The sequence below is a fragment of the Sapajus apella genome, unplaced genomic scaffold (assembly GCF_009761245.1).
Source record: "Sapajus apella isolate SASKATOON/1434 unplaced genomic scaffold, GSC_monkey_1.0 scaffold90, whole genome shotgun sequence".
NCBI lineage: Eukaryota > Metazoa > Chordata > Mammalia > Primates > Cebidae > Sapajus > Sapajus apella.
This window is the reverse complement of record NW_022437030.1, coordinates 1,526,575-1,552,084: the sequence shown is the minus strand read 5'-3', so window position 1 is coordinate 1,552,084 and position 25,510 is coordinate 1,526,575. Positions and strand designations below refer to the sequence as shown.

Below are 25,510 nucleotides of genomic sequence, written 5' to 3'. Positions count from 1 at the left end.
CCTCCTGAGTAGCTGGGATTACAGGCACACACCACCATGCCCAGCTGATTTTTTGTATTTTTAGTAGAGATGGGGTTTCACCGTGTTGACCAGGATGGTCTCGATCTCTTGACCTCGTGATCCACCCGCCTCGGCCTCCCAAAGTGCTGGGATTACAGGCATGAGCCACCGCGCCCGGCACACTTTTTTTTTTTAAAGAGAAACTTCCCACGCCATTCTTCAGATGTCCTTTTCCGGAAGCAACTACTTTTACCTCTTTTAGCTATTTTTGCATTTATCTTTGTCTTTAAATAACCTGCCTCTTTTGTTTCTAGATTTCAGTTTTTGGCTTTCTTTGTTGATTCTCTTTTGTGACTTTAACTCTTCTTGTCCCCATTGCATGTGCATACCCTTCTCATTCCTATACTCCTAATTTAGTAAGTAACACTGCAGTTTTTTATTTGCATTATCATGACTGTCAGAGTTACTCACAATTCGAGCCATGTAATTAACTGATTACTTCTTTCCCTGCATTTTTTAGTTTGTATTTTTTGTAGGTAATATTTTTTTTCCCCTCCTATTTTGGCTTTGTTATCTTCTGTGCTCACAGCTAATGCTGCCTCACATTCCCTGCCAGTTGTCTAAATGTTCTAGCAGGTTGCCCTCTTCTAGCATGAAGTTTTTAGTATCTTCAGTAGTTTCTTTACCTTTCTCCTGGATGCAGTCATCTGTTTATTGTAACCCTGTTCTCTTTCTTGGTTACTTCCCTTATATTTGAAGATCTTGTTTTCCAGGAGCTTCCTAAGAACATACCCAGGGAAGGTATATTTTGAAACCTTGCATCATCATTCTGCCCTCAACACTTTCAGGATAATTGAGTATAGAATTCTAGGATATAATTTTCTTTGAGAATTTAAAAAGCATTGTTCTATTACTTTCTGACTTTGGATGTTGCTGCCAGAAAGTCCACAGTTCTTGCTTTCATTTATTTATTCATCTAACAAATATTTATTGGAGCCTCTACTGTGTGCCAGGCACTCTATTAAGTTTTTGGGATATATGTTGAACCAGACAGAAATCCTACCCTCCAATTGAGGACAGGGGACGCCTATAACAGCAAATAAAAAATAATAAGTGAATTACATAACCTATTAGAAGACAATACATTCTATGAGGGGAAAAGGATAGACTGGTGGGGAATTGGGGAGGGAAAGGAAAAGGAAGAGGCGTGAGATGGCCAAAGATTTAGGAGCACATGGTAGCGGGGCAGTGAGCAGGGCACTGCTTGCTATTTTAAGTAGATGGTCTGAGTGTCATTGAATGTCACATTTGAGTAAAGATTGGAAGGTTAGGGAGTTAGCCACATGGATATTCAGGAAAAAAGTATTTTAAGGCACAGGCCCACAGGAACAACCTAGCATTGCCATCGAACAAGGAAGTCAATGCAGTGAGTAAAGGGGAACGAAGTAGGCGATGAAGTCAGAGAATGGGAACACAGCACCATATTGTGTCCTTATACATAATAGTCCCTTGTGGGCTATTTTTAGGATTTCAGCTTTTACTCTAACATGGGTAGCCAGTGGAGAGTATAGAGCAGAGATTTACATCATCTGATATAAAACAGAGCTGGATTAATTAATCTAGTTGCTATGCTTAGCATATTAGGTGGTGAGGGTGGGCGACATAGCTGGAAACAGGGAGACTGGTTGGGAGGATATTGCCGTAATACAGATGAGCCATATTGGTGGCTTGGACTAAATGGTAGTAGTAGTGGTAGTGAGGAATGGTTGGAGTCTGAATATATTTTGAAGGGAGGTGCAGTAAGATTTCCTTACTGTTATAGATGGATGTAATGAAAGAGAAGAGAATCAAGGCTGACTTTGAAGGCTTTTGACCTGAGTAACTGGAAGGATGGAGTTGCTATCAATTGAAAAAAGGAAGGCTCTGAGTAGAGAGACTTGGAGAGGTGATAAGGAGCTTCTCTTTGGCCATCCCCCTGAAGGGGCAATTGGATGTACATGGGGGGTTTCAGACAAATCTGGAGGGCGTAAGAGGAAGCTGAGGAGTGACTGGTGAGATAGGAAAACCAAGAGTATATGAAGTCGATGAACAGAGTTTATCAGGCAGGAGCCCAGTGATCTGTCAACTCTGTCAAGTGTTGCTGACAGTTCAAAACTTGCAGTTTAAATACAAACAAAACACAGAACCATTGAAATTCAAATTTAACAATTCACTAAAATATTGGATACTGTCTGCTGAATTTAAGTCTTGAAACAGCACTTATGGGGTTGACTTACAGTTATGAAAGAATGGGCAGGTTCTTTTTCAGTTAAGCATCCCTTAATGGCCCTGTATCATATGGTCATATGAGATCTTATTTTTTTACTGACATCTAAGTGCTTTAGTGGAAACCATGGTGGCATTTAGGCTTTGCTTCACACAAATGCATTATTTGTGTATTAAACCTACCTAAGCGTTTCTATTTAGCTTGCACAATTAGAGCACTATAGGACCAACTTAGAGTCAATGTAACCATAAATATGAATAGAGGCATTTAATTACATGGCTAACAGGTGTATTCAAATTATTCAGAATGTGCCGATACTGTTTTTAGGCTATTAAAAACAGGAAAGTTAAACATTATTATTAGAGAAATGTGAACTCCTTGTAAATAGAATCTTAGTTTGAGGGAAATAAGTATAAGTTGTTAATTTTTGTGTTACATCCTTAGTTGAAATAACTAACATGGTTTGGCTAGAGTTTCAGGTAACATTGCTTATGTCAACACAGATTATAACTATTTTGGCTGATTATAATTGAATTTTAATAAGGCTCTATGATTTTTTAATCTGATCTCAAAAGGTATCAGGCTCTATGATTTTTTAAAAGATGGCATTTCTTTCCTTTAAATTCCATTGCTTTTTTCTATTTTACTAGTAAAGAGCCATCAATCTTAAAATGTATCAGACTCTCTAATGTGACTTTTTACCTTGTTTCTTTAACCTTCTTTAGTTTTCTTAGCATTGTGCTCTTTTATGCCTGGTTCAGTATCACAAACTCTTTATAGATTACTGCTAATTTTGATCTGCTGTAAAAAATTTTCTGAGTGTGTATGTGTGTGTGTGTGCGCGCGCGTGTGTACATACTTAACCTACCAGACTTGTCAGATGGAATGTGATGTTGAATGTGTTGTATGGTAGAGCGTAGAACTAGGTACCATGTGTTTTATAAGTAAGGTTTTAAAAAGCACAGCTTAAATGCCAAGATGAAGTAAAAAAGCAAGTATGTATTGGACTGTTTGAGAATTTTGTATCCTTAGAGAATATGAAACATAAGGCAGTAAATGATTGTATTCAGATAACTAAGTAAATAGTATTTGGATGCCTTTAGGCACTGAGACTTGGTTATATTGCAGATTAGTTCGTAATCAAGACTGACATAGTCTCAATAATTTTAATTTCAAGTGTGCTGCTAAAAAGTTTTAAGGTAATTTGAAAATTTTAGTAATGTGTGGCATGAAATAAAAAGTTGAAAAAGCCTGTTTGATCCTCTGCCTGGTTCTGTTGCTCTTCTCTGCTCTTACCTCTCCTTGATACTTACTTTTCTTTGATTTCATATCTAGTGACTTAATGGCAAACTTAGAATGATATGTGATTCTATCACTTCGATGGAAAATAAAGGTTTAAAGACTTTAGGAAGTTTGTATTTTCTTGACACATTTTTGTAAATATGGAAAAGATGTTTTGAATGCTAAATTAAATATTTCATATCTGGGTAAGGAGAACATACATACTGTTTTTTAGGGTTATTCAAAAGAAGATGAAATTAGAAACAATGAAACCTCTGGCTGTGCTTGTATTTATTTCAAGGCACTGTATTGCCCAGGCTGGAGTGCATGCAGTAGCTATTCACAGACACAGTCATGGTGCAGTACAGCGATGAACTCTTGGGCTCACATGATGCCCTCTCTTCAGCCTCTTGAGTAGCTGAGGCTACAGGTATGTGCCAGCTTGCTCTTATTCATTTTTTCTGATCATTTTTCTCATCTGTAAAATGGGGATAAAACTCACTTTATGAAGATTAAATAGTGTGCATGAAGCTGCTGGCACGATGCCTTGCAGGTCAATATTGCCCAGTTAATATAGCATCTTTCACAGCAAACGTTTTTCATCCTTCTAATCAGTGGAATCTATTTCACAGCAAGCTATTTTTTTTTTTTTTTTAAGACAGAGTCTTGCTCTGTCACTCAGCCTGGAGTGCAGTGGTGCAATCATAGTCCACTGCAGCTTTTGAACTTTTGGCCTCAGGCTAGCCTCCCCTCAGCCTCTTGAAGGAGCCAGGACTACAGGTGTGCACCACCGTGCCTGGCTTATTTTCAAAATACTTTTGTAGAGATAGGTTCTTGCCATGTTGCTCAGGCTGGACTACTGGCCTCAAGCAATTACCCCACCTCTGTGTGACCTTTATTTTCAGTTGCAGTCTCAAGGTATAAAAATGAACACAGTAGGTTGAAACAGCAGTTTTCAGTTTGGTCCTACTGTAGTATAATGCAGGTCTTTGTGTTCAGGTATTCAGTGTAGGGTTTCTTGTGTGGCTCTGTAAAGAGCACTAAGTCACTTGTCAGCAATATACCGAATGTTCCCACTACTTGATTTCAGTTCATGTCCAGAGTTTGTGAATGGTATAGTTTTTCACAAAAGATAGACTTGAAACCCAGGAAATTGTAATTTTTTTTCCCAGTATAAAACTAATTAATAAGAGCTGAAGTGGGAATTCAGGTTTGAGCTTTTTGTTACAACCAAATTCAGTATATACATAGCTACATTTTTGAGGTGTGCTATTAAAAGATGAAATTACTTTCTAGGAGTTGGTGAGTTATGGAATTCTGTCACAAACAAGATATATTTTAAAAACTTAGAGAATTGGTGTGGAAATACATCCCATTTGTAAGATTATAGTTATGGTGGTAAAATGATTTACTTTTTCATTGTTATTTTAAAGTGAATTTTATTTTATTTTTCTGAGATGGAGTCTCACTCTTTTGCCCAGGCTGGAGTGAAGTGGCATGATCTCAGCTCACTGGAACCTCCTCCCCCTGGGTTCAAGCGATTCTTTCACCTCAGCTTCCCAAGTAGCTGGGATTGCAAGGCGCGCGCCACTACGTCTGGTGAACTTATGTAGTTTTAGTAGAGATGGGGTTTCACTATGTTGGCCAGGCTGGTCCTGAACTCCTGACCTCAGGTGATCTGCCCTTCTCAGCCTCCTAAAGTGCTGGGATTACCAGCATGAGCCACCAATAAAGGCCAACTTTTTCTTTTTTTTCTTTTCTTTTTTTTTTAAGCAGCTTTCATAGCTGAAGGCCAACTTTTTCTTAAACAACCAGGACTTTTTCTTAAAAGGGTTAGGACTCATAGGATCAACTGTTCAGCTTCTGCCCTGGTAGCTTGAAAGCAGAGACAGTCTATAAATGACTAGGTTTAACCATATTTCAGTAAAACTATTTCCCAAAACAGGGAGCTGGCCTGTGGGATATAGTTTGCTAACCACTGGTGTCAAGGGTTGCTCATACCAAAAAGTTGGAAAACTACTGGTGGGGAATGTGGAAGGTGGGAATGGACTACAAGAAATAGTCAACAAGAAATTTTCAAATGGTAAGAGATAATATGAAGACCATAAGAAGAGTGGTCTGATCGTTAAAGTTTATAATCAGGAAAGGACTTCAGATAAAAAGTTAACGTTTGTTAACTCTTACTTAACTAGGTTTCATCTCTCCTTTTTTGATTGATGATTCCTCTGGTGTTGGGAGGGAAAAAAAAGCAAAAGATAATCTAAATTTTTTTTTATTTTTTGAAATCTTACTACACTTAAATTCAGAAAGGTTAGTATTTTTTAAAATTAGAAAATATCCCAAGCCTATCTGCTTTAACAGGATCTAGGAAATGATCACGTAAAGCCTAGGTTAGAGGCTGGGCACGGTGGCTCACTCCTGTAATCCCAGCACTTTGGAAGGCCGAGGTGGGTGGATCATGAGGGCAGGAGTTCGAGACCAGCCTGACTAACATGGTGAAACCCTGTCTCTACTAAAAATACAAAAATTAGCCCGGCGTGGTGGCTTGCGTCTGTAATCCCAGCTACTCAGGAGGCTAAGGCAGGAGAATCATTTGAACCTGGGAGGTGGAGGGTGTCCTAGATTAGAGCTGCCCAAGGCTGATAAAAAGAACATTGATCAAAGTTATATGATATCTAGCAAGTTAATTCTAATTCTCTGTATGTCTTTTTTGTTTGTTTTGAAAATGGAAGGATTATGTAAGATCTTTTCCAAGTCTGAAATTTCTGATATGTTTGTATGCTCTGCCTAGGATACCTTTTGCCACTCCCTACCCATTCTAAGTCTTCCTTAATCAGATAGCCCTAACTTCCATCTCTTACTAGTTTTATGAAACGTTTAACTTTGAAATGTTTCCTTTTCCTTTTTTTTTTTGAGATGGAGTTTCACTCTTCTTGCCCAGTCTGGAGTGTAGTGGCATGATCCTGGCTCACTGCAACCTTGAACCTTCCCGTGTTCGAGCAATTCTTGTGCCTCAGCCTCCTGAGTAGCGGGGATTACAGGCACCTGCCACCACACTTGACTATTTTTGTATTTTTAGTAGAGACAGGTTTTTACCATGTTGACCAGGCTGGTCTCAAACTCCTGACCTCAAGTGATCTGCCAGCCTTGGCCTCCCAAAGTGTTGGTATTACAGGCGTGAGCCACCGTGCCCAGCATTGAAATCTATTTTCTTAAGTAAGATGGGGATAAATATCTTAACTTTGGTCATTGGAAAGGTTAAATGAGAACATATGCAAACCATTGAGGACTATACCTGGCACTTAGCAGGTGCTTAATAAGTGTTTTGGGGTAGTTGTTCATTAGTGAGAATAAAGGGAAGTCTCCACTTTGCCTCTGTGTTTAGCTTGCTGACTCTGGAACCCATTGAGACTAGCAGCAAATGCAAAACCAACAACCAACAATCAAGGTCCAAGGAGAGATGTGAAAATTTAGCATGAAAACTTCTATAGAGGGGTTAAGGAGCTACAAAAGTAATTAATCAGAATTTATGTGGCTCTTCCTACATAAGGGAAAGGCAAGGCAAGGAAGCAGCCATTCTATCAGTCTCTGTTCACTTGGAGATTGAGGATACCTATGTATATATTTTGGAAAATGCTTTGGCATATCAGAAGGTTATCTGCAAAGGACTGAGAATGAAAGTGACATTAGGTTTTTCATTGACATCACTGAATAGCAGAAGACAGTGGGCGTAGTTTACGTAGTTCTTAGAGAAAAGGGTTGTGACCAGGATTCTAAGCTGTGGAATTTATGCAAGAGCTTCAGACTACTAAAATGGAGATGGAGAATTAATCACTTCTGTAATCCTTTCAAAAACTTTCTTTGAAGTATTGTGATTACACCACAAAATTAAGGATTCAAGGGTAGTTACGTTTGATTGATTGCTTTGACAAAGTCAGGACTTTAGTATAATCTTGAATATACCTGGTGGGAAAGCAAAAGTTTTACTATTGGCATGTTGAAGGGCTTGCAGTGTTTTGGGGCATCTTATACTTTATGTTTTCAAGACAGGGGCTCACTCTTGCACAGACATAGCTTACAGCCTTTACCTCCCAGGCTCAGATGAGGCTCCCATCTCAGCCTCCCAAATAGCTGGCTCTACAGTGCATGCCACCACACCCAGCTAATTTTTTGCATTTTTTTTGTAGAGATGAGGTCTCAGTATATTGCCTAGGCTGGTCTCAAACTCCTGGGCTAAAGTGATCGTCCCACCTCCGCCTCCCAAAGTGCTGGGATTACAGGTATGAACCACCATACCCCATGTATATGCTAATTTTTAGCTTGGGTGGAAACCTCAAAATAAAGTGACTTAGCAAGTGTTGTATTTTGCATTGAACACATTTGAATCAGGATTTGCCTTTCCTCTGTCGTCTTCTGTTGACAGCAGTTTTCCTGGGTGTCCCTAAACTCTAATATAGTCTTTCTAGAACTATTAGTATAACTTTTCTTCTGTAGTTGCAAAGTTTTCAGAATTTAGGAAAAATGGAGCTTTTAGGAAAAACAAAATTTAAAAAAATTTTGCTTTGCTACAGTTCTGGAAACTAGATTGTTTACTTTATTGTCCTCGTTACAACAATGTTTGATTTTTTAAACTTTTGGCATTTTAAGCTGTTGAATTTTTAAGAGACTTAATTTTGTCATTGTGTAAGAAGCAAGTAAATCTTAATGGAAGCAATGTTTAATTAACATTTTAACTTAAAATAATTTCTACATAATACCTGCCACAATGTCGAATGAATTTGGAAAGCACTCTTATAACCAAAAGGCATTCTGGGAACAAGAAAAGTCTTAAGTGTTTTGAATGGAGGAGTTTTATTTAAGATTTCTAATGCAAAGAGCAAATTTGTAATCTGATAACTCTTATTTTATAATACTTTATTGTTTCTAAGAATAATTTTTGTGTTACTAGGGGTGGGCAGTGATAATTACATCCTATCCTTTGTTGTTGTTGTTGTTACTGTTGTTTTGAGACTCAGTCTTGCTCTGTCACCAGGCTGGAGTGCAGTGGCACGATCTTGGCTCACTTTAACCTCCGCCTCCTGGGTTCAAGTGAGTCTTCCGCCTCAGCCTCCTGAGTAGCTGAGATTACAGATGCATGCCACCACACCCGGCTAATTTTTGTATTTTTGTAGAGACAGCGTTTCACCATGTTGGCCAGGCTGGTCTTGAACTCCTGACCTCAGGTGATCCGCCTGACTCGGCCTCCCAAATGGCTGGTATTACAGGCGTGAGCCACGGTGCACAGCCCTTTTTTGTTTTTTTTTTTGTCTGTTTTTTTGTTTATTAAATTAAGAATAAAAATGTTTTACTTTTTGTTCATTTTGACTGTTTTCACAGTTGTTAATCAGACTAATCTTTATAAAGTAGTTTATTGTCCCCTTTAGAGAAAATATAGCTAAAAATCACCAGTGTCCTGATACAGAAAACTAACTCATTGGTCTGATGTTGTAGTCCTCTTGATTTTTCACCCCATTCCTCCTATGTTCTGTTTGTAATTTTGTTTACAGTATATTATGACTTTTTTTCATATCTGACTATATTTCTCCATTTTAAACTTTTATAATTTATAAAAGGAAGCAAAGATTGCCACATGTAATTGAGAATAAAAGTTTATCTTTCTACTATAGGTATGCCAAAATGGTAAAGCAATGGCTGAATGCTCTGAAATTACTAAGACAGCTTTAAAGGCTGATTCTAAAATGTTTTGATTTAGATTGACATCTACTTAAACTATATACCAAACTAGGCTTGAGACGTAGGCTTTAGAAAGTGTAGGTAATAGTGCATTTTTATTAAGTTTTGGATTTTTGCCAATTTTGGATTCTATGGGCTTGTCTTAAGGTACTTCTGTGAACTTTTCAGCTCTTTGTAAAACTAGTGTAAAAAAATTAAACAGTAACTCTACCTAGTTGAGAATTCTACCTAGTTGAAAATGAAGGTTTATTGTGCTAAAAATTAAATAGTGGTTGATTCTTGGCAGGTATGTTTGATCACCTTTGGAAGCTTAAGGCATCTATTGTAGTGTGTGTCTTGGATCTACAAATTCTAGGTCTCTTGACTAATTGATGACTTTGAGGCAATTAGCTCAAGTCTCAACTGAAAATTTAAATATTCTGGAATATGTCCCACCCATGATACACATAAATTATCCACCTCAATCTAGACAAAAGCCACTTGAGGCTGGAAACAGTCCAGTTTTATAGCTGAACAAGTGGTGGAGCCTGGGTTTGAATCCAAGTGTAAATGACTGTAGAATGCTTCTACTTTTCTGACTTAATTAAGTGGAGGGGCCTGTCCATAGATCACTGGTTTTCAGACTGTGCTGTAAGGCTTTGTACACATCTTTTGGAGTTTGGCAAACAGTGAAATATCTTTTGCTTGAGAAGTAGTCATCTTTTTGTTGTATACATTTTGCTTATTTTATAATTCTGCTTGGAAGAGTTTCTCTATCTAAAATACTTGAAGTTTTCTGCTGTAGGGAAATTTAAGATCTGTTGAATGAATAAATGTTAGAAAATAAAAATACAGACTGGGCATAGTGGCTCACGCCTGTAGTCCAGCACTTTGGAAGGCATGACAGGTGGATCATGTCAGGCCAGGAGTTCGAGACCAGCCTGGGCAACATGGGGATCCCTGTCTTTACAAAAAATATAAAGAAAGTTAGCCGAAAATGGTGGCGCCGGCCTGTGGTCCTAGTGACTGGGGAAATTGAGGTGGGAGGGGATTGCTTGAGCCCGAAAGACCTAGGCTGCAGTGAGTGGAGATTGTGCCATTGCACTCAGACCTGGGCAAGAGTGAGACCCTGTCTCAAAAACAACAACAAAAAAACAAAAAACTTGTCTGTGGGGTAGACTGTATCTATTTTCAATCATATTTCTTTTCCTAATACTGTTTTGTGTAGCCTATATTAACACACTGTTAATAGAGTGAGGAAGTGGTTAGAGTTAAAATTTCTTGCTGAAAGTGGGTAATGTGCAATTCCCTGCATTGGGTTGACTCCCCTCTGCCAGCTCTTACTGCATTTAGAGGCTGCCCTAAGCATGATGTAATGACAGGTTAAACCTCTGCACGCACTAGCTGATGCAATGCAAATCTGAGGCCCAGGACTTTATTGGGGCAAGGGTAATGCTTGTTTAAAAACAAAACAAGCTACTCTGCGTTTAATGAGGCCATTTAAGATGGCTTTCCCAGAGTGGGAAGAGAGTATACTCTCTTAGGAGGTTTAAGTAGGAGTTTAATGTGGCAGAAGTATGCTTACTACTTTTCCTGCAAAGTCTTTTCGCAGCGGGGAAGGGGAGTTTAAAATACATTGCCGATAGGAGAAGTGAAGTGAGCCAGAATTGAGGAAATTTGTAGTTGATGCCAGTAAATAGCTGTTGAATGAATTAGGGAGAATGTTTTCACTCTAAAATTTTAGAGTTCGGATGAACCTGGAACGTAGCGCCAGTGTGGCCACGCATTTCCAAGGTATGCTGTAGCTCTTAGATTGAAACCGTAAGAAACTCCTGATATTCTGCTATTCTGACATACCGAAAACGGCATAGTTCCACCTAACTTTAAACTGGTGGAAATGCTGAGGAAGGCTCGATGTCGCTGCGGTGCGATGGTATGAGGTCCATGGCGGGGTGGCCTGGGGTCAGAGCTGCGGGGTCCCGTGGCCCCGCCCTGGGCTGTGGGGCGGGGCTTGCGGGCAGGGCCCCACCTCTGCGCGAGCGAGACGGGCACCGCCCTGCACGCTGCGCGCCCTGGACTGGCCCTTGGCTCTCCGGGTTGGAGCGGGCGTTCCCGGCGCAGGCCCATCCCCGGCTGGCCGAGGCTCCAAATGGCTCTCCCGACAGGCGGGCTCCTGCAGTAGCCCCTTAGCTGGCTCAGGGAGCGCACTTCCTTCTCAGCCAGCGGGTGACCCCTCCACCGGAGCCGAGCAGGAGCCTACCCAGTGAATCTGGAGAAGACAAACTTGGGAGACAGACGAAGGCTTAGGGCACGGTGGAGGACAGCGCAGCTGTGGCTCCCATTTTTGGAGATGCAGCCGAATTTGAGCTCACAGGGAGGTGTGGTTGCCTCCTGGGGATGGAAAGGCTTCCTTTTTCCACCTCTGTAACTGGTGCTTCTGAGAAGTGAAACGATATTTGGATCCTGACCTCAGACGCGAATTTGGGTCTTTTGTGCTTAGGAGCAGAAAAGTGCCCAGGAGGGTCCTGTACCTTTACTTCTTGAGGAAAAGGCAGTGAGCTGCCTGAGTTCTCATGACGGGAAAGCCTATTCCACCTTCTCTGTACTCCTGGAGGGGAGTCTTGTTCACATGTTTACCAGCGACTAGGACAAGGAAGAGAAAAGGTATTGACATTAAGAGGATGGGTTGCTGAGGCTGTGAAACTTGAACGCTGTTAGTCAGTGGAACCTGCCTGGCTTACGGAATGGCTGCAGCAGAATCGAGCTGTTTCCTAGGTTAGCAGTCATGTTTCATTTGGGCTGTTGTGCTTTTTTTCTGTTTAAATCAAACTTCAGGTTACGTCATGACTTCTGCAGGGCTGTCCTTGGTTCGTACTGCAGGGCGGCTGTATGGTTGGGATTCCTTTTCTGTTTCAAGATGGAGCTGGGTTACTTACACCTTTGGAGCTTTGAGAGGCTTTAGCAGTTGCTGTCCTGTATACCTCCATTCACAAGAACTCCTGTTCACATTTCGCTTTTCACGCTTGGAGGAAGAGTTAAAATGTGCTTTCTACTACAGTGTTTGGAAAATGATAAAGATGTATTGTAATGTGAGCCTGAACTGTTGATGATAAATGTATAACTATTGCTAGGTCAAGAAATTGAAAAATAATGTTTTGCTTGGTCTGTAGCTGTGTTGTGTTAAATACAAACCGAGTTTACTGCCCTTGGACGTGATTCTCTGGTTTGGTTTAGTAATTTGAAAGGCATTGGTTGCCTAGACTGTTTTGTGCCCAAGGAACCACTTTCTAATTGTTATGCTGCTTAATTCAGTAAGCAGCATAAACTGGACCATGCAGTAGGCATACAGCAGCATACAGCCAGGATGTTTTGGCAATGCTGAGCCCACTGTTTTACAAGTGACATAAAATGGATGGATCATCGTATGTACAAAGAATCCACTCAGGGAAACTGGATTACAGGAGAGTTCCTTTATAGTCCTTTTGTCAGGGGACAGAACACCTGGGTCACACAGGGCTTCAGATGAGAGTTGATTCATGTTCTGAGTCTATATGATGAGACACATTATGATGGAATTGTCACTTTTGTGGCCTCTTGAACTTTAAAATATACCTTTAGTGATGTGGAATTAATCTTTATTTTTTCCTTCACCCTCAGCCTTCATTTAAGGTATCAGTTGGTAACCACCTGAGTAATCTAGAACCAAAGATGCATTTATTTGGTCATATTGGTAACTAACATTGTTTCTTAAAAGTTTCTTGCAACAGAATAATGACTATAATTGAGATAAAACATTAATTTTAAGACTTTAACTTTGTAAGAATATGGCTTAGTATAGTTACTAGGAGTGTACTCCTAGGACATCTACCGATCTTTTTTTTCACCCCCAAGACAAATAGTGACCTCCCATATCCCAGCCCAGGGAGTTTTTTGGGAAAAGTTGCTTGTTTTATCTTTGACTCAGCCTGACTAGTTACATTGTTGATCATTTCTTCCAAATGACATTTATCTGTCAAATAATGTTGATTAGTTTGCTGATGAATGTTTCAGCAATGCTGGAGAACCCTAGGCTACACCTGTTGACTCCATCCCCCACCCCCAGTGTGGTGTGTCTCTTTGCCGTGCTGTCTGCATTCTTCCCCTGTTCACTGTTTCTTCCTGACTCTCCTTCTTTGTTCATTATGTCTGATTTATATTATGGATTGGAAATAGAACAGAAAGATATGCTTTCTCTGTGAGACCAAAAAGTTTTATTTGAGATGGCTCTCCATTTCTCCCATGTCTTCCCTCACTTTTGCTGTTTTTTAATTTATTTTTATATTTTTGCTACCTTCACTAGAGAGTACATCCCTTATTCTTGAGGTGGGCACTGATCAGTAGGAAATAAGATCAGTACCTGGCTGATGATAATTTGGGGAAAAGATTGTTAGATAAAGGGGATGGCAGCAGATCTTTCCCCTTGTGACCCCTCTCCTCATTCCCACATTACACCTCTAGAGTAGATAACAGCTCACCATTAAGAAGAGTTAATGAAAGGCATTTGAACTACACTCATCCCATAGTATCCTCAGAAGATTAGTTCCAGGACCCCCTTCCCCATACCAAAACCTGAGGATATTCAAGTCCCTGATAGAACATGGTGTCATATTTGTATATAACCTGTGCATATTCTCCTGTATAATTTATCTCTGGATTACTTAATACAATGTGAATAATATGTAAATAGCTGTTATATATGTTGTATTTTAAAAATTTTGTATTATTTTAAAATTTTTCTGAATATTTTCAATCCATGGCTGGTGAAGTCCTTAGATGCAGATTCTGCGGATACAGAGTGCCGATTTTACACAGGACCTTACCTGTAACTCCCTGTGCCTCTTAGCAGCTGACTCAGAATTGGAAAGAAATGGAGTAAGGGAATCTCAGAGAAGGAGAGAGTCCTATCAAAATGGATTTGATTAAACTTTAGTTCCTTGTATAGTTTCTCTAGTTGTTTATGGTCCATTTTTTATTTAAGATGATTTTTACTTTTTTTTCTTAAAGGGAGTTCCAAATGTGTTCTGGAACATTTTGAAAATAGAGCTTATCCACTGTGCAGATCCTAATAATCAAAGTGCACGTTCAGTGTAATTTTATTTTTTTAGTATCTTTTTAAAAATCCTATTTTTCTTTCTCTTTTGCACAGTAAATTTTGCATGAAACTTTAAAAGTACTTCTGGCATGTAAACATTATTTATAAAATAAATCATGGTTGTAATTATTCTCCTGCTTCCTTATGTGTTTATTTCAGAAATGAGCCGTCAGACTGCTACAGCATTACCTACCGGTACCTCGAAGTGTCCACCATCCCAGAGGGTGCCTGCCCTGACTGGCACGACTGCATCCAACAATGACTTGGCGAGTCTTTTTGAGTGTCCAGTCTGCTTTGACTATGTGTTACCACCCATTCTTCAATGTCAGAGTGGCCATCTTGTTTGTAGCAACTGTCGCCCAAAGCTCACATGTTGTCCAACTTGCCGGGGCCCGTTGGGATCCATTCGCAACTTGGCTATGGAGAAAGTGGCTAATTCAGTACTTTTCCCCTGTAAATATGCCTCTTCTGGATGTGAAATAACTCTGCCGCACACAGAAAAAGCAGACCACGAAGAGCTCTGTGAGTTTAGGCCTTATTCCTGTCCGTGCCCTGGTGCTTCCTGTAAATGGCAAGGCTCTCTGGATGCTGTAATGCCCCATCTGATGCATCAGCATAAGTCCATTACAACCCTACAGGGAGAGGATATAGTTTTCCTTGCTACAGACATTAATCTTCCTGGTGCTGTTGACTGGGTGATGATGCAGTCCTGTTTTGGCTTTCACTTCATGTTAGTCTTGGAGAAACAGGAAAAATACGATGGTCACCAGCAGTTCTTTGCAATCGTACAGCTGATAGGAACACGCAAGCAAGCTGAAAATTTTGCTTACCGACTTGAGCTAAATGGTCATAGGCGACGATTGACTTGGGAAGCAACTCCTCGATCTATTCATGAAGGAATTGCAACAGCCATTATGAATAGTGACTGTCTAGTCTTTGACACCAGCATTGCACAGCTTTTTGCAGAAAATGGCAATTTAGGCATCAATGTAACTATTTCCATGTGTTGAAATGGCAATCAAACATTTTGTGGCCAGTGTTTAAAACTTCAGTTTCACAGAAAATAAGGCACCCATCTGCCTGCCAATCTAAAACTCTTTTGGTAGGTGAAAGCTAGACACATGAAGGTAAATAAAAAGAAAGGCTGTTAAATACAGGAAACAGTTGCATGTAGTAACACTAATATATTTAAAAATAAGTCAACAGTAAACCACTGAAAAAATGTATGTATATACACCCAAGATGGGCATCTTTTGTATTAAAAAAGAAGAAAGCATTGTAAAATAATTCTGAGTTTTGTGTTTGTTGTAGATTGTATTGTTGAAAAATAATGGGCTTTTTTGTTATGTTTCTGCGTGTGTGAGTGCGTGCGTGCGTGGGTGTGTGCGTGTTTGGGTTTTTTTCCTTTAACTGACAAGCCATCTTGAGTGGTCATGGGCCACTGCTTTTCCCCTTTGTGAGTCAATACATAGTGCTGCTGTGTGCTTTTTTGTGTGTGTATTTGCTAATTTTTATTAATTCTAGTTTTTCATTAAATAAATTTGACTTTCTTTTCTGTAATTCAGGTTTTTCCTCACTTTTTTTTGTACCATTTTAAAGTTATTGTCTTTTGATATGCATAATTGTTTATGGTAAAATTTATAACATGCATTCAATACATACTTTCTTTTCCCCATTAATCAGTTCATTAGAAATATTTTAAAATCGGCTATTTTATGAAACTATGAGTTCCAGAAAGTAAAGGTGACATCGGGAAAATTATCAAAAGCTATTTAAAGCATATATAAGATGGTCTCTCTTTTTGTCTTCTACAGATGAGTCACACCTTTGAGTTTAATCTTTGAAAGGTTAGAGAATCAATTCTTATAATGAAAATCGGGCTTTTGTTTCCTTTTTCAAATATCTTAGACAAATCATCTGTTTAAAATTTGTTCTTGTATTTATTGGTTTTGCAGAAGAAGGCATCGTCATGCACAGTATTTGTAATTAAAAGCAAATCATTTGTTTAAAAAGGCAGTTTGCAAAAAAAAAAAATGTTTTTGGTCTTTTATAATTCTCATTAAAAGAATATCTGGCAAATTAAAAAAATCTTACTGTGTCTGCTTTAACTCTAAGTTTGATAAAATCCAAACTTATTTTCCTGTTTCATTCTCTAATTATATAGCAGAAAGCTGTGTGTTGTCATTTTAAGTGTGGTAGAGTTATATTCTAAATCACAGCAAATAACTGGGTATATGGCCTCTGGATTACAGTCTCTTTCCCCCGCCCCCCCCCCCATTTCCATTGTTACAACTTTTTCAGGAGAATGACTAAAATGGTGACCACTTTTCACCTCTTTAAAAAAGCACAATGAAAGAATAAATTTACTATTTCATAGCCTAGTGGCTAAGAGCCTTGGTTCTGCAGCCGGACTTCCAGGCACTTGGGTGCCAGTCTCAGCTCTACCTCACTTGGGCCCAAGTTTCCTAATGTGTAAAGTGGGGTTAAATTATGGTAGATACCTCTAGTTTAAATGGGCTACAGGTGCATTACCCAAAACACTGCTTTGTTCATAGCAGCATCCAGTGAATGTTAGCTACAGTTACGCCTTTAGAACCATGTAGTTAACTGTTGCTAATTACTTTGACACACATGGCAAGATTCTGAAATTGACTGAATGTTCAAAGATAATTTTGTGTGGTTCTGTGGGTACTCTAAGCCTAGAAAGTCAATGAAAATTAATTTGGACTTCACCCTTATACCACTACTGATTCTGGATAATTTTGGGTAAGAGTTTATTTCTTCTATCCATTTTCAGAAAAGATGATTGTGTAGTCTCTTCCCTACGTAAGTATTATCTTTTGAACTGGTTGTAATGTGCTTGTGTAGCCATTTTTATGGCGAAAGAGTAAGAGTTCAACCACAAATTTATATCCAGGTCTGTTCATTAGCATATGTGCTTAGAAAAAGTGACTTATTCCATATTTAATGTTATATGGTGAAAGGGTTACATCATAATACATAAAAGGGCTCCCAGTATCTTTCAAAATAAACGTAGCTGTGCACTGTGGCTCATGCCTGTAATCCCAGCACTTTGGGAGGCCAAGGCAGGCAGATCACTTAAGGTCAGGAGTTCAAGACCAGCCTGGCCAACATGGTGAAACCCTGTCTCTACTAAAAGTGCAAAAATAATTAGCCAGGTATGATGGCACACCCTATTAGGGAGGCTGAGGCACAAGAATCCCTAGAACAACCCAGGAAGTGGAGGTTGCAGCAAGTCAAGATTGTATACCACACCTGCAGCCTGTGTGATGGAGTGAGACTCTGTCTCCCCCACCTCCAAAAAAAAAAAAAAAAAGGAAAAAATCCATATCGGGTATATTTGTGGAGGCGTATCATTTTGTAGTTTTCATTTCTTTTTATTTAAAGACAGGGTCTCACTCTGTTGCCCAGGCTGGAGTACAGTGGTGTGATCTCAGCTCACTGTAACCTCCACCTCCCAGGTTCAAGTGATTCTCCTGCCTCAGCCTCCCAAATAGCTGGGATTACAGGCACTCGCCACCATGCCCAGCTAATTTTTGTATTTTTAGTAGAGATGGGGTTTGACCATGTTGGTCCGGCTGGTCTCGAACTCCTAACCTTGTGATCTGCCCACCTTGGTCTCTCACAGTGCTGAAATTACAGGTGTGAGCCACTGCACCCGGCCTAGTTTTAGTATTTTAAAGTTTTTTATTATAAAATATGTCCATCATGTATAGTTTGGAAATTATGAAATTGCACATATAATCGGATTGATCTGTAATCTTACTGTCCACTCAGAAGTGACATTTTATTTTTCCAGTTTTTTAAGTGTATGTACATGTGCTCATCCACGTTTGTTTTTTAGAGACCGGGTGTGTTGCTCTGTCACCCAGGCCGGAATATAATGGTGCAGTTGGCTCATTGAAGCCTCAAACTCGGGGCTCAAGTGGGCCTACTTCAGCCTTCTGAGCAGCTGGGAGTACAAGTGTATAGCATCATGCCTGGCTAACTGAATTTTTTTGTAGACATGGAGTCTTGCTGTGTTGCCCAGGGAGGTCTCAAAACTCTTTAGGCTCAAGTGATCCTCCTGCCTTGTCCTCCTGAATTGCTGAGATTACAGGTATGAGGCACCAGTTCCAGCCACGTGTTGATTGTGAAAGATATTGGGAGCCCTTTTATGTATTATGTAGCCCTTTCACCATACAACATGATCATTTGAGTGTTTCATCACTTTAATGATCTTGAAAAACACAATTTTTCAAATTTATGAGGATTCACTGTAAGCTTAGCTGGGTTCTTGTTGGATATTTACCTGGCAGTTATTTTTTTATGTGGAGTGTTGCTGTGTCGCCAGGCTGGAGTGCAATGGTGCCATCTCGGCTCACTACAACCTCTGCCTCCCGGGTTGAATTCCACTGTCTCAGCCTCCTGAGTAACTGGGACTACAGGTGTGCACCACCACCCCCACCTAATTTTAGTAGAGATGGGGTTTCATCATGTTGGCCAGGCTGGTCTTGAACTTCTGACCTCATGGTCCACCTGCCTCGGCCTCCCAAAGTGCTGGGATTACAGGTGTGAGCCGCTGCACCCGGCCCTGGTTATATATAAACAACCCATGAACATATCTCTCTGTTTTCTGTTTATATTCTTAGGATTATTTTTGACATACTTTATTATTGCTTTCTGGAGAGGTTCCAGAGGACACCAGTAGCAGTGTGAAGTTTTCACCTCATGTTTTACTAATTCAAACAAATTAAGGTAGTACATTTTGTGTTTGACAGTTAACTTGACATCTTAGTATTAACTGTTTGCATTTAAGTCTTTATATTCTTGGCCTATAGAGATAAGGCCAAAAATATAGCCATATTTCTTGGTCCATTACACATTTGATTATGAGGCATAATGCTTGTCCTTAAATTGCTTGTTATAATGAAGACTTACTCCATTTCTTGTGGTGTCTCCTTTCAGGAGGTTGTACATGGGGTAGGTATGGGAGACATTCATATTAACTTTGTTCTGTTGCTTTTACGCCCTTAAACTTGAAATTGTCCTGTTGAATCATGGGCCAGTTTGGTGTGTTACTTGTTGGGGAACAGTTTTTCCTTTGACTAATTTTTATTGTACTACGTAGATTTTTTTTCAAGACCCACATTTTTGCAGACTTCAAACTTACATAAGTGGCTGTAGATAGCTTGGCTCACCAAAATAATAGTGTGTTGTCTCCAACCCCCAAAAGCTCTTCATATTCAGGAACATCTGCAGTGATTCTACTAATGTTGGAATTCTGTTTCATTCAGACTCCGGATTGAAGAATTTGTAAGTAATCCAAATTAAGAAAACAGTAGGTCAAATTCAGCATACCTGGGGGGTGAGTCTGACTGCTGCATTGAATGGACATGAAAGTAATGTTGGAGCTCGACAGGGTGAATAGCGTGTGTGAATACCACGCAGGGCCGTGGTCATTTGTGTAGGTTAAACATGAAAGGTATGGATAGAGTGTTACAGAGTCCTGGGGTTTGAAGCTTTGTCATTCCCCTCCCCACTCACCCAGTGTGCATGTTCAAAACACAGGATTATATGGTATTTTACTGCTTACGATCCTAAACTGGATATACCAAAAGAAATTTACATTTATCTAAAAATGGCACCATCCAAACAAAATTCCTCATCAAGCATCTACTGAGATTTAGTGGCCAACTGTGAGCTGTGGATTCTAACTGCCTGGGTTGACTTCTGACCCTGTATCTACCGGTTTTTATTTAAATACGGTCTCTGCCTGGCCCCTCTGTAAAAGGGTATGGTGTCCACTGCGTGAGGGAATGGGGAAGGCTAGATATGCTATAAAGTGCTTATTACGCCTGGCACGATACCCCAGTGTCTTGCTGAAACATTTTCCCTATCCTTATATAGCTCTAAGAAATTTCTTTGACAAATACATTTTATTATCATAGATGTAATTTTCTTACGCCTTTCTCAATTCTGAAAAACATAACAGGTTTGCAGATATAAATAATGGAATGAAAGGACACCTGGTTTTGGGATCACATTTTGACACTGTCATTTGGCATTGTCACGTCAGGATGAGGATTTAGCCTAAAGAGTTTGTATTGCCTAGAAATGTGCTGACAATATTAGAGTTGAACTTACTATTTAATACAAAAGATTTTATTAGGACCAAAAAATGTTAAACACATTGAATATTCTTTTTTTTTTTTTATTTTTTTTATTTTTTTTGAGACAGAGTTTCGCTCTTGTTACCCAGGCTGGAGTGCAATGGCGCGATCTCGGCTCACCGCAACCTCCGCCTCCTGGGTTCAGGCAATTCTCCTGCCTCAGCCTCCTGAGTAGCTGGGATTACAGGCACACGCCACCATGCCCAGCTAATTTTTTGTAGTTTTAGTAGAGACAGGGTTTCACCATGTTGACCAGGATGGTCTCGATCTCTTGACCTCGTGATCCACCCGCCTCGGCCTCCCAAAGTGCTGGGATTACAGGCTTGAGCCACCGCGCCCGGCCTGAATATTCTTTAAGTACAAACTATAGTATGTTCCAAAGAAGTGAATTTTTATGGCAAATAAAGCTTTTCCTAGAATTGTTTTAGAAGTCCTTTAGTTCCACCTTTTAAAACATCTCAATGACCACTCGCCAGATCAGACCCTTTTGATATTTCCTTCCTCTTACAGCATTTTTTTTAGTGCAGTTTTCATTGTGGGATCCACCAAATGTTAGTAAAACAAATGAGCATTAGTGTTGGACCATAAATCATCAAACTGGATAATGACTGACTGTAGTTTTTTTTTTTTTTTTTTTTTTTTTTTTAAGCTGCTGGATACAATTTTCATGGGGATAGGAGCTGAACTACTTCTCATTTTGGCCAAAATAATGTGAGTTTAAAAATGTAGTTCATTAAAACAACAAAAACTACTTAATGTTTACATCTAATAATCCTGGTTAAAATAAATTTTAGATTTGGAAAGGGAATTGGCAAAACTAACATTCTTTGTAGCAAAATGTCCCTTATAATAGTTAAGTTGATTTCGTTTCAATAGTTCATAAAGGAAACTGCAAAGCCCTCAGCAGTGAATTACCTGACCACGTCGTTGATTTTGGTTACTGTAAATGTGGACCAGTCACCTATAACTGGAAGCTCATGGTGGTAGACATCACTATCACATTACTTTATGGCCACGGATTTCTCAACTGATGTGAACTATTTTAGGAACAATCACATAGATGACATTCTTCACTGTATTTGCATTTGTAGCCACCAACCAAGGATCTCTGCCCCTGATGTATGGTTTGAGGTAAGGTTCAGAGGGCCTGCTAAAGGGGCAAACCCAAGTAAAAACATGGACACCTCCAGTGGACAGTGTAGAATTTCTTCATCAGCAAAGCACCTAAAGCTTTAGTTTTAATACTTGAAAAGTTTTAAAATCCCATGCATAAAACGTGGAATACTGGTAAAATACACAGATCCCTAGGTCTAGTGAACTAAAATTTCTAGAGTTAATTTTTTTTTTCCACATTAAATGAAAAGTAAGTTAATTTTCAATTAAAAAAAAATCCAGCTTATTGTGATACAAGTGGTCTTTGGGTATCATCTTAAAAATCAATGCTAGAAAAAGATGCTCAACATCACTAGTCATTAGGGACAGAATCAAAATACGTCACACCCATTTGGAGGGCTATTATCAAAAACCCAGAAAATGAGTGTTGGCAAGGATGTGGAGAAACTGGAACATTTGCACATTGCTGGCGGGAATATCCAATGGTGCAGCTGCAGTGGGAAAGTTTGGCAGCTATCAAAAAAACAATTACACTGTTGTCTTAGTCATTTGTGTTACTATAACAAAATACCTGAGACTGGGTAGTTTAAAAAGAACAGAAATTTATTTCTTATAGTTCTGAAGGCTGAGAAGTTCAAGGTCAAGGTGCTGGCAGACTGGTCTCAGCCTCCAGGATGGGACCTGTTGCTGTGTCCTCATATGGTGGAAGGGCAAAAAGGAGGTAATTAGTTCCCTTGAGCCCCTTTATGAAGGCACTAAATCCATTAATGAGAGTGGGGCTCTCATAACTTAATCACCCCCTGAAGCCCCACCTCTAGCACATTGGTGATTGCTTTCAACACGAATGTAGTGGCAGGACATTCAGACCCTAGCATATTGATTTAGCAGTTCTGCCCCTGGGTATGTATCCCTAAGGGACCTAAGAAGGGACTTCAAGAGAGATGTGTACACACATGTTCACATGATTATTCATAATAGCCAAGAGGAGGAAACAGTCAGCAGATGAGTAGATAAACCAAATGCAGCCTATGCATATAATGGTGTACATGCTACCACATGGATAAACTCACGGCCTGATAGCAGCCTATGCATATAATGGTGTACATGCTACCACATGGATAAACTCACGGCCTGATAGCAGCCTATGCATATAATGGTGTACATGCTAGTAAGAATGCCAGACAAAGGGCAACTCTTGTTTGATCCCACTCATATGAGGGCAAATTTAGAGAAAGTGAAACAGTGGTTACCAAAGTCTGGGGTGAGGGTGGAATTTGGAGCTCTTTAAGTGGGTACAGAGTTTCAGTTTGTGATGATAAAAAGTGCATGCAGACAGTGGCCACACCAAATGTAACTGATACCCCTGAACTATATGCTTACAAAGTAAAAATGGTAAATTTTGTATTTTGGCTCCCCCCCACATCCCCTCCAAAAAAAAAAACAGGTGAAAAAGGAAGAGCTTAGACTTCAACCAACCAACCTCGAGACTGAAAAAAAAACCCCAAAACCTCAAAGCTAGTGCAATAGTCATACTGTTGTCCATGCCATACACAGCAAAGAGAGAATGCATTTTCTCAATGGGCCCCTTTTGAAAGCCATGTAAAAGCAAATGCCCTCTTGTTGCTACAAACAAGTTCAAGGCTGCCTGCATCAGGTTAAAGGAAGGGGACCGAGAAGCCAACTTAAATTAAAAATGTCCTTTGTTGTCCCTGCTGTGTGGAACAGGGCAGAGCGATGTGGGTGTGGATGAGCTCCCTCTGGTTGCTGAAAGTGAATTCACAGTTTGTTCTAGTCCCGTTAGATGACAATGGAAGTGATAAAGCTACAGTAGTTGATAAGAGTCAATGGCATATTTCCAGATGTCCTTATGTTCTTTCTCTCCAACTGCCGTAACTAGTGCTAGGTCTGGACTTTTCCTCTCAGAATGTATTCAGATAAATTTTATCAGCAGGTCTGCTATTTTATCACAGTATTTTGGCTGAATCTTTTTATTTTTTTTGAGACAGGTTCTCACTCTGTCACCCTGGCTGCTGGAGTGCAGTGGCACGATCTTGGCTTACTGCAGCCCCAACTTCCCTGATCCTCCTACCTCAGCCTGAAGTAGCTGGACTACAGGAGGGTGCCACCATGCCCCTCCTGTATTTTTGTATTTTTTTTTTTGTAGAAATGGGGTTTTGCCATGTTGCCTAGGCTGGTCTTGAACTCCTGAGCTCAAGTGATCCACTTGCCTTGATCTCCCAAACGGCCAGGGTTACAGGCATCAGCCACCATGCCAGGCTTAGACCTCCTTTTTATCCAGGAAATTCCAAAATGTGTTTACATGCATATTCTTATGTTGTGTAATATAAGATTGTAAAGTTCATCACTGGCTAAAATAATAACTAGAAATTGCTTACTATTATTTCACATTGCATTTGAACTTAATCTTCACAGTAACAATTAGAAATCCAAGCAACCCACTATTACTTGGATTTCATGGATGAGGAAAACTAAGATACAAAAAGCAGGCATTTTTGCCAGTAGGCAGAAGAGCCTGACTTCATAGTCATACACAGTCTGGACTGAGTCCCAGTAGGAGCACATGGGCATGAAGTCTACCAGGTTTGAGAACCGGTATAGGCATGCAAGAAATAGGAGACAGGTTCTCACTCTGTCGCCCTGGCTGCTGGAGAGCAGTGGCGTGATCTTGGCTCACTGCAGCCCTGACCTCCCTGATCCTCCCACCTCAGCCTCAAGTAGCTGGACTACAGGAGGGTGCCACCATGCCCAGCTAATTTTTGTATTTTTTGTAGAAATGGGGTTTTGCCATGTTTCCCAGCCTAGTCTTGAACTCCTGAGCTCAAGCGATCCACTCCCTTGATCTCCCAAAGTGACAGAATCAGGAGTCAGGATTCCAGGTTTAGGACCATCCCAGAATGGATGGCTGCCTCCCTCTGGGAGCTGCACTCTTCTGAGGTTGCAGGTAACCAGGGCCAGGGTGCTTCAGTGCGGTGTGCCAGCACGTGCCACTCTGCTGGATACAAATTCTCATGTTCCAAGGGCTGCCTCCCTCAGCATAAGAAGGGGCCTCTATTGGTATGTGTAGGCCTCATTGTAGGGTTCACTTGAGTATTTTCTTTTTTTTAAAAGACAGAGCCAGGCTGGAGTGCAATGGCGTGATCCTGGCTCACTGCAACCTCCGCCTCCTGGGTTTAGGGGATTCTACCCAGCTTCCCTGGTAGCTGGAATTACAGGCACGTGCCACCATGCCTGGATAATTTTTAATTTTTTGTAGAGATGGAGTTTCACCAATGGCCAGGATGGTCTTGAACTCTGAGGCTCAAGTGATCCACCTGCCTCGGCCTCCCAAAGTGCTGAAATTACAGGTGTGAGCCATCACACCTGGCCCACTTGAATATATATATATATATCCAAGAATAGTTGGCTATACTTTCATCTTTGCCCAGTTCTAAGTGATAGGTTTCAGGATCCAATAAATTTTACAGGTAAATCCACTAAGTAATGGTCTATACCAGTGGTTCCTGAACTTGAGTATGCAGCAGAATCACCTGGAAGGCTTCTTATAACATGGATTTCTGTCCCCACCTCCCAGGATTTGATTCCAGCAGCCTGCTGTGGGGCCTGGGAATTACATTTCTACAAGTTCTCAGGTTCTACAGATGCTTCTGTTCTGGAGACCGCTGAGAACCACTATACTGTACCTTTCCAGGGATAGTAATAATCCCACTAAAAACAAGACAATAATTTGATTTTTATCAGTTTACTAAATCAACAGCTTTTTTTTGAGACAGGGTTTCACCAAGTTAGTCAGGATGGTCTTGATCGCCTGACCTC

At 40.2% G+C, this 25,510-nt stretch overlaps 1 protein-coding gene and 1 long non-coding RNA gene across 8 annotated transcripts in view; one reads left to right on the top strand and one right to left on the bottom strand.

The window, feature by feature from the left end:
- Positions 1-16,478, top strand: part of SIAH1 (siah E3 ubiquitin protein ligase 1) — a 28,130-nt gene extending 11,652 nt beyond the window's left edge. For 3 of the 7 annotated variants that reach the window (XM_032255635.1, XM_032255637.1, XM_032255638.1), the window contains one exon: positions 14,550-16,478. In XM_032255635.1, coding sequence (XP_032111526.1) covers positions 14,552-15,400 — 849 coding nt within the window. In that variant the 5' untranslated portion in view covers positions 14,550-14,551 and the 3' untranslated portion in view covers positions 15,401-16,478. The other 4 variants (XM_032255636.1, XM_032255632.1, XM_032255631.1 and 1 more) reach the window with 4 other exon arrangements.
- LOC116534896 lies at positions 14,250-14,550 on the bottom strand. Its single transcript, XR_004261933.1, has 2 exons — positions 14,473-14,550; positions 14,250-14,419 (listed from the first exon to the last, which is right to left on the bottom strand). It is a non-coding gene; the product is annotated as an uncharacterized LOC116534896 (long non-coding RNA).
- Positions 16,479-25,510: the final 9,032 nt, after the last annotated feature.